The 9,685-nt window shown below is 37.4% G+C and overlaps 1 protein-coding gene across 3 annotated transcripts in view; it reads right to left on the bottom strand.

Annotated features, from left to right (window-relative positions):
- Nkain2 (Na+/K+ transporting ATPase interacting 2) overlaps positions 1-9,685 on the bottom strand; it is a 937,374-nt gene that overhangs the window by 788,320 nt on the left and 139,369 nt on the right. The window contains exon 1 of one of the 3 annotated variants that reach the window (XM_013516707.1): positions 1,548-1,585. The exons of the other annotated variants lie outside the window; for them this stretch is intronic. Coding sequence (XP_013372161.1) covers positions 1,548-1,553 — 6 coding nt within the window. The 5' untranslated portion in view covers positions 1,554-1,585. Of the gene's footprint in view, positions 1-1,547; positions 1,586-9,685 lie in introns of those variants that run through there. 3 annotated transcript variants of the gene reach the window in all.

Here is a 9,685-nt window from a genome sequence, read left to right as displayed (position 1 = left end):
CCATAAGAACATCAAAATCAGGGGCTGGGGATTTAGCTCAGCGGCAAAAGGCGCCTGCCTGGCAAGCGCAAGGTCGTGAGTTCGGTTCCCAGTACAAAAAAAAAAAAAAAAAAAAAAAAAAAAAAAAAAAGAACATCAAAAGTCATAGACACAGCAGAACTCAAAAAGGCCGAAGGCTTCTTTCATGCCTTGCTCATGTTCTGGCTGTTGGAAAGCTAAGATGATAAAACACTCTTCTGTCAGCATTTTTGGGCCAGAATTTGAATGGTCAGTAGCTATGATGAGCAGAGGACACACTAGCAACAGATACGCCTTATAACCCTAAAATGATGACTGGTGTGATGAGATAGTGTAATATCCAAATACTAGCTGTATATTTTCCTTCCAGAACACATAGTCTACTAACTATAAAAAGAGTATATCCATGTTGAATATTTAAATGACTGTTATTACAGAGAAAAGAAGCATATAATAAAAATTGTAACATTCCTGTGAAAAAGAAATTAAATTTTCAAACTATATTTAAAAAATTTTTAACCTACTATTATTTTGAGAAATGAGGTACTTTTGAGTAGTTAGTATATTACTTTAAACAGTGGCATACTAATGATGCAATTCCTCTAAGAATGACTTATAAAAGAAAATAGATCATTCCTGAAGTAAATTCACACTACATAAATATACCAGAAAATACCTAAGATGAAAACAAAACGTCTTAGGAAAAAGGAACTGCTTTGAGAACTAAAAAAACTTGAAAATAATTAGATATATAATTACTTATTCAATTAATGATTTTTCACTGAATTTATTTGATGTAGGTCTGTGACATATAACATTGGCTGAATATATCCTATTTATTGGCAATCATATATATAATTTAATCAGCTCAAATATCTAATGTGTTTTTATTGAATTCCGAATACACTATCAGTAATGGACCATAAGCTAATGATACAAAACTTAACGTTGAAATACTCACTAAAGAAGTAGCTTGGGGCTGGGAATTTAGCTCAGCAGCACAGCGCCTGCCTGGCAAGCACAAGGCCATGAGTTTGATTCCTGGTACCGGAGAAAAACAAAACAACAAAGAAAAGAAGTAGCTTTCACAGGAGAATTTCTGAAAACAAAGGACAATTGTTTATTTGGTATAGTGATGATTGCTCAATTTTAAATTGATTATCAATGAAGTGTTTTAGATAATATTCTTCCATAGGCTGAAAAATTTGTGTGTGATATGCTCTTTCCACAGGGCAATGTGATCCCTATTTTACATGTAAAAACATAATACATTTTCAGGAGAGGCTTGGCAATAGAATCCTAGAAGTCTTCACTTAAATTCACTTTGTATTCTTTCACACTGATCCTCAGGGATGGTAGCTGTGCCTCTTGCATGGAACACTAGCAACTGTCATTTCTGATGTGCATGTTTTCATTCTCCTGATGCCATTCTAAGTTGGATGCACCTGTTCCTCCCTATAAACTCTGTGACTCTGATGAGTCAAAACTAGAATGAAGAGCTAGCAAGGGTGGAGACGCTCACAACTCACCAGCATTATTAATGTATCGAGGCTGCCGAACACAGTAGACACACTGGAAAGTCTACACTCGAATTAATTTGCTCACCAATCCTAGATAGAAAATACAAGACCATCACCATCCAAGTGTGCAAATGAGAGTCTATCTAACTGGAAGCATCGTCAAACAAAGGGGAGGGGGGAAGGAGCCAGGAATAGAAAAGTAATGCAATGACAGGAGCTGGTAAATTCCTTTCATAATAACTGTCAATGTAAATGGTCTTAACTCCCCAACCAAAAGGCAGAAATTGGAAGATCGGATCAAAAAGATACACAGCAATATCTTGCCTATAAGAGACACATCTCATCAAACGAAAGAAAGGAAGAAAAAAGGAAAGAGAAAGAAATAAAGGAAGGAAGGAAGGAAGGAAGAAAGAAAGAAAGAAAGAAAGAAAGAAAGAAAGAAAGAAAGAAAGAAAGAAAGAAAGAAAGAGAAAGAAAAACACAGGGACTGAAAGTTAAAGGATGGAATGAATGATACTCCTTATAGCTGCAGCCCAGAAGCAGGTATAGCTGTCCTATCTTCACACAAGGTGAACCTCAAGCAAAAATGATTGACCAGATGAAGACAAAGGAGGTCAGTACATATCAGTAAATGGAGAAATTCACAAGAAGACATAGAATCACACATTATATACATGAATGCTGGCACACTCGATTTCATAAAATGAATACTATGGAAACAAAATAGGTTAAATAAGCATTAATACAACCATAGTAGGGAACTTCTATACCCTGCTCTCACAAATAGACAGGGCAACCGGGTGAAAAATCAACAAAGAAATATTAGAGGTGAATCACAACATTGAACAAATGGGGCTGGACAGATATCACTCCACAACAACAGTTCACAAATTTTTCTTAAGAGCACATGGAGCTTTCTCCAAAACAGACCATATATTAGGCCATAAGCTATGTGTACAAAATACAAAGGAACCGAAATAATCTCTTGAATGTGACTGGATCATAGTAGAATGAAATGAGAAAAACAGTAGCAGAGGAAACCATAGAACTATGCAACACACAGACATACAGTTTTGAGTAGTGAATGGGCTACAGAAGACATCAGGAGGAAATTTAAAAGTTCCTGAAATCAAATGACAATAATAGCATAACATACCAATACCTATAGGGAGTAGTTCTAAGAGAAAGGCTTTTAGATGTGAATACCCACACTGGATAACTAGATCCCAATAAATAACATAATGATTAATGCCAAAGTTCTACAAAAGCAAAACATCCAAACTTGTTAAAGGAAATAAATTACAAAACATCAGAATGGACGTTAATGAAATTGAGACTAAAATAAATATGCAAGGAATCAATGAACCAAAGAGTTGGTTCTTAAAGGATCACAAACCCTTAGCCAAACTTACCATAAGAAAGAAAGAAAAGACACATATCAGTGCAATTAAAAATGAAAAAAGTGGGGCTGGGGATTTAGCTCAGCGGCAAAAGTGCCTGCCTGGCAAGCGCAAGGTCGTGAGTTCGGTTCCCGGTACCGGAGAAAAACCAAAAAAAAAAAAAAAAAAAAAAAAAAAAGAAAAAAGCAAAATCACAACAGACACCACTTAAATCCATAAGATTATAAAACAGTCTAAAAACACAAGTTCCAATAAACTGTAGAATCTAAAAAGAGGATACATTTCTGAACACATATAAATACCAAAACTTAACCAAGCAGTTATAATAATCCCAAACATATCAATATCAAGCAATGAAACATGTGCAGTAATAAAGCTCTGTCAACTAAGAAAAGCCCAGGACCAAAGTAATTCACTGCTGAAGCTTTCCAATACATCAGGGAAGAAGTAATATCAATATTCCCAAAAGTCTTCCACCAAATTGAAAGTGAGAACACTATCAGTGAAGCTTGTATTACCATCATCCTGAAACTGGACAAGGACTCAAAAACAAAACAAAAATAAGAAAAGAAAGAAAAAGAGCAACTGCTACAGGCCAATTTCCTTAATGAACACATATGCAAATGTCCTCAACAGCGAAACTGCAAGCAAAACATGATAAATCATTAAAAATGCCATGCATCATGACTAACTCGGCTTCACTCAAGGGATGCAAGAATGGTTTGACATGTAAATTAACAGCCTAATAAATGCAATATATACCATAAACAGAAGTAAAGATTAACATCATATAATCATCTCAATGGAGACAAAGTCTTTGATAAAAGGCAACACTCATTAATGATAAAAGCACTGATGAACATAGGTACATCAGGACCTTACATCAAACTGATCGAAGCCATTTATGACAAACCATAGTCAAGAACACATTAAAAGGAGAAAAACAGACACATTCCCTTCAAAATAAAAGAAACAGGAGTGTCCACTGTTGAACCAATCCTGTTCAATACAGTAATTGAAGCAGCCAAAACAATAGGCAAGAAAAAGAAATAAAAGTAATTTGAAAACAAGAATTATCCATATTTTGCAGATGACATGATCCTTTACATAAAAGATGCAAAAAACTCCATGAGAAGTCTCTCAGAACTAATAAGCAAATTCAGCAAACTGACGGGGTATAAAATCAAAGTATGCATTCAGTGCTAAAACCAATTATATGGATAATTTTTCTGCTGTAACTTCAAAAATTAAATATTTAGGGATTAATCTAACCAAGGAAGTAAAAGATTTCTCTAACAAAAATCATAGTGCTCTGAAAATAGAGATTAAAGAGTAGGTTAGAAATTGGAAAGCCATCGTTTGCTCCTGCATAGACAGAAGGAATATTGTTGAAATGGCCATATTACCAAACATGACACACAGGTCTAGTACAACTCCAGTCAAAATAGCAACAGCACCCTTCATTGAACTAAAAATAAATTTTAAAATTCATATGGTAATAGAAGAGACCCAACAAAAGCAAATCAGGAAACACTCTAATCCCGATTTCAAGTTACACTACAAAGCTACAGTATTAAAAACAGCATGATACTGGCACAAGAAGAGAGACATATTCACCAATGAAATAGAACAGGCTGATCAAAAAAAATGCTGAGTTCCTTCAGCCATTTGAGTTTTGACAAGTTTACAATGAAAATATGGTGTAAAGTGTATAGCCTTTCTAACAAATGGTGCTGGGAAAACTGGACATTCACATGCAAAAGAATAAATGTAGGTAAGTATCTCACAACCATTACTAAAAGCAAATTCAAATGGATTAAAGACCAAGTTATAAAAATAGAAATGCTGAAACTACTGCAAAAAAATGATTACTAAAATTTTTGAGTATATAGACATAGGCAAGAACTTTCTGAAGAGAAGTCCAGTTGCACAAGATATAATACCAAGAATCAACAAATTGTACTATATCAAATTAGAAAGCTTCCTCAAAGGAAATATCCAGAGTAAAGAGACAGCATACAGAATGGGCAAAAATTTTTCCAGATACTCTTTGGACAGAATATTAACATCAAGAATGAAGAACTCACAAAATTGATCCTATAAGATAAAAGATCTAATAAAAAAGTGAAATGAGTAGAAATTTCTCAAAACAAAAAGTACAAATGGTACTAAGTCCATGAAAAATAGATCAGCACCTTTGGCAATTAATGAATGCAAATCGAAAGAATACTGAGATTCCACCTTACGCCAGTAACACTGGCTATTATTAAGGATGCAAAAATAATGGTGGTTAGGTTGTAGGTAAGAAGGAACACTTCTGCACTGTTGGTGGGAATGTCAATTAGTAAAATCACTACAGAAATCAGGAAGGTGATATTTCAAAAAACTAAAAATAGAAATTCCATTTGACCTAGTCTATAACTCTACTGAGTATCTTCCCAAAGAGTTAAACTCACCACATTACAGTGATACTCATGGCCATATTTATAGCAGCACAATTCACAATAGCTGAAGTGGCCTGTATGCCCACCAAACATGAATGGTTAAAGAAAATGTGATACATATATACACAGTGGAGTACTCGCTAGCCATAAAAAGGGTAAATTTGATTCACTGTGGGAAAATGGATAGATCTTAAGACAATAATGCTAAATGAAATAAAACAAACCCAGAAGGTTAAATATTGTATAGTTTCTCCAATACTGAAATTCAAATATAAATAACTTGAAGAGCAGAAAGGAGAGAGATGGCAGAAAACAGGGAGGTTTTCACTGGAGATTGTAAGGGAATGTAGGGAAGAGTGACTAAAGTGGGAGGGGAGTAGAGATGAGAACGATCACTATGAGCTACGTGTGTGCCTGTTTCCCGAAACGAATATAATTCATGGGTGTCATAAACATATACTAATAGTGACAAAATGTAGGATATGATTAAAAATATATGGTATGATTAAAAATTAGCATGAGTGTTTTAATTTTTAAAAATATATACTGGAAGATGTATTCCCATTATCCCAGTTAAAATATCCCCCCTTGCTTTGAAGGCAGTTATCTTACCCTCCTTGCCACTTTCTGAAGCACTTAGAGAAATCCTCACTCATGAGTGTCCTCACGAGGTGTGATCAGAAATACAGTGAATACTGCCACAGAATGCCACCCAAGGAAGAGGCAGGCGGGCTAGCCGGGCACGGCCATACGCACCTGCAATGCCACCATGCGGGGAAAATGAGGCAAAAGAGTCCCAAGTTCAAGCTCTAAATGGCCAACTTCATGACTTTGGGAGAACTTGTCTCAAAATAAAACTAAATAAAAAAGGATTAGGTGTCGAGAAGGACATTCTTTACTTACTATTTTGTGCATTGCCTGAGGCCTGACCAAGCCGTGACTGTTGGGTTCTGGAGGAAGTCTAGCATAAGCATTGTAAGCCCCAGGATCAATACTAGATGCTTTGCTGAGATATGGGTGAAGGAAGATAACATGACGGCTTATGGGTCAGGTCACATTCCTAGGATAATTGAGTTGTGCTGTCCTTGCTCAAACAGTTGATAGTCTCTGATTCCTCTGCTGCCTCCTTGGTGGGTTCTGAACAAAAGGTTACTGAAGATGGTAGTCAGGAGTCAGTCAGTCCTAGAGGCTGCTAGCACCTGACCACAGGATTTTGGCTCTCTTAGTTTGATTTTTTTCTTACTTTTCTTATACATCTGCGAGCACCTAGTTTGGGGGATCTGTTCACCCTGGACAGAGTTGGACGAGAAGTCTGACAATTAGGGATATAGCACAGAGAGGAGATCATGGGTTTAATCCCCAGCAGGGAAAAAAAAAAAAAAAAAACCTCAATATAGGGTGTGTCCCATCCACAGAACCATGTGACATCTGGCTCTCCCCCGAGGTCAAAATGGCCATGAGAGGTACACGTGCTAAATTGACTGAAGTCATCAGGCAGCCACAACACCGCAACTAAAGACACTCGGGGGAGAGGCTGTCCCACAGTTTCAGAAGGCGGCAGGATGATGGGAGCTGTGTGCTGAGAGTGATGGGGAGTATTTTGAGGGGATTAAGGGTGATGTGATTTTATGGTAATCGTGTAAATGTAAACACTCGCCACAGTTTTGATCATGTCTCATATTCCCCACAGCAAATTTTAAGGGATGAGGTCATTGCACATTGGCTCTTCCGCAGCTTTCTTAGATACTCTTAGTTGTGTCAGTAATTAAGACTTTTTTTTTGAAAAGTGAATAGTTCCTCCTGCAAAATGCTGCAAATGCAAGGTGTAAGCAATCAGGCCTGGACGGTGAAGATGAGCAAGTACGTATGAGCAGGGTCTTGTAATAATCAATAAACTGCACTCATGATACCCTTAATCATTAGTCTGTGGCATAAAAATTAGTCACAAAAGATAAACACTCCTCATTAATTACGATAATCAGGTCTACATTTCCATCGCCAAACTAAGCTTTTCTTTTCCAGTTCTTTAGCATTACCTTGAAACTCAATTATATACTCTTCAACTCTATAGCCACAAAATATGTCCTGTGATAGATGAATTGTTTCCTTAGAATGCCAGGTGAATAAACATCTGTGTGTTTATTCAACTCTTCTCTCTCTCTCTCTCTCCCTACCCTGCATACCCACACACCCCTCTTAGCCCCGATCTCCTCTTCCAACCTCCTTCCCTGGAAATGATCTTATCACTCTGTCTTGCCCCCTGTCCCCCCTCAGAAACTCACAGGAACCAAACAACTCAAATGCTGAGAATGGAGAACAGAAAAGGACCAAGCAGTGTGATCCTGAGCAGGGGTGCAAGCCAGGCAAACAGACCCAGCACAGCATCTCAGAGATTCTGGAGCAGGGCCAATGGCAAGGGACAGGATGAGAGAGCGGGTGGGAATAGAAAAGGTTGCTCTTAGGTCCTTGGTTCTCTGGCCGTGGTTAAAAGTTGTTTCAGATCCAAGGTCTCAAGTTTTTAAAGGGCACCTGCCTCAAAGATTCCTGCAAGCTGAGGTCTAAATAATACTAGGGTGGTGTATAGATTAAGGAGGGAGGAAAAGGAACAGCAGGAGAGAGGATTTGAGTAGAATGAACACAAGTTAATTTTTCCCACGTAGAATATTTGAAACGGTGTTACCTCTACCCCAAGTTCTCTTCATACAGCCTGACTTTATGTGGAAAAACACTGACTCACATGATTAGATTAAGCTAGATAGATCGCAGTCAAATAGAAGCCCAATACTGTGTAAGCCTTGACATACATTAGCTAAAACATGCTTCCTCGATCAGAGGATAAAGGGCAAGAATAACTGAAGGAGGAGGAATCAGATTCATCCTCCGGTGGTAAAGACTCCAGCAGGAAATCTTTCTTCTCAGTGTAACAACTATTGGAACCTCCAAGGTTAGGCCACAATGCTCCATTCCTAGAGGTGAGAAGCACAGCTTCAAATCAATGGATTTGATGGATGCTACTAGCTTCACTCTGCTTCATGGGGAGACACCCGCCTTCACCACGGGTTCCACTGTGGGGGAAACTCTCCTTTGATGGCCAGAGCTGAGGGTTATTTGTCTAAAAGGTTGACACTTTGTCAATGAAGAAGGAAGGCAAAGAAATGCAACTCAACATAGTGGTTTTTTTTCAGTAATCATAACAATTTGTTTTACAGAATTAACAGGATTTGCTTTTGCAGAGTTTTACATTATTAGAGCTTGTTCTGCAGAGCTGGTAATAAGGCAGGTTTGCCCCAAATCCACTTGCTCTTTCTTTGTAAAATAGAATCAATGGCATAATCACCAGACATAATCTGACAGTTCACTTTTCTTCTTTCAATAAATCATCTGAAAATGGTGAAAAGACAAGTTCCTCAAGGGAAACATGTTGTAAAATTTCCACAGTGATTATTTCATTAACATAGTGAGGCTTGCGAAGCTCCATGTAAAATTAAGCTTAAAAATTAAAGTGTAAATTCCACTGAAAGCACATCATGCATATTGGAGTATGCTATTTCTAAGAAATAGATTTTGATAATATTTTACACGGTCAGCATTTAAGAGAAAAATACAAAAAACAAATACAATTTCAGATAAATGAGCAGTGCAAGGTGTCTAAAAGAAAGTGTGTTTTCTTAAAATTATTCCTTAAATGTTAGTTTATGTTTTTATTTCCAAGAGAATTACTTTACTTACCTCACCAGCTCAATTCTTCATAACCCACCAGGATGCAGCTCCATTGTTGTGCAGGTGAGAACCTTCCTTTTTTATTATGCAAATATGACTACACAGGTGGTTACTTATTTTGAAATAACTGTTACTAATTATACATTATTCTCCAGCCCCATAATAAAAAATGAATGAACTTGATACTGACACAGGAAAACATGCAGTTTAAAGAAATGATACGGTATCAGACACAGATGTTACCACAAATGACAGTCTAGTAACTTAGGGGTGAAATCGTGCTGGAGGCTCAGTCATCCATAGTGGATTTCTTCAAGACAAACCCAACAGGAATCAGTGCTAAACATTCTAAATATGGTGTCAGCTCACGGATTTATACCTGATTATAGGTTTCAATTTGACACAGTTGATGAATTGCCTCATAAACTCAGTCACTATGTGGGAACAGTACACTTGCATAGATAACTCAGGGCTGCATACATCAAACATGGGAACTGCTGCAACCCAAGGGAGAGGAAGGAAAGGGCACCAGCCACGCATGCGAAGGCACGGTGTGCCAAGTGCTTCCAGCCTTGGGAAACAA

This window comes from Chinchilla lanigera, unplaced genomic scaffold, assembly GCF_000276665.1.
Source record: "Chinchilla lanigera isolate Chin_1 unplaced genomic scaffold, ChiLan1.0 scaffold00035, whole genome shotgun sequence".
In the NCBI taxonomy this organism is placed as follows: domain Eukaryota; kingdom Metazoa; phylum Chordata; class Mammalia; order Rodentia; family Chinchillidae; genus Chinchilla; species Chinchilla lanigera.
Note: the sequence above shows the minus strand (reverse complement) of the source record. Positions and strands in the feature narration are given on the sequence as shown.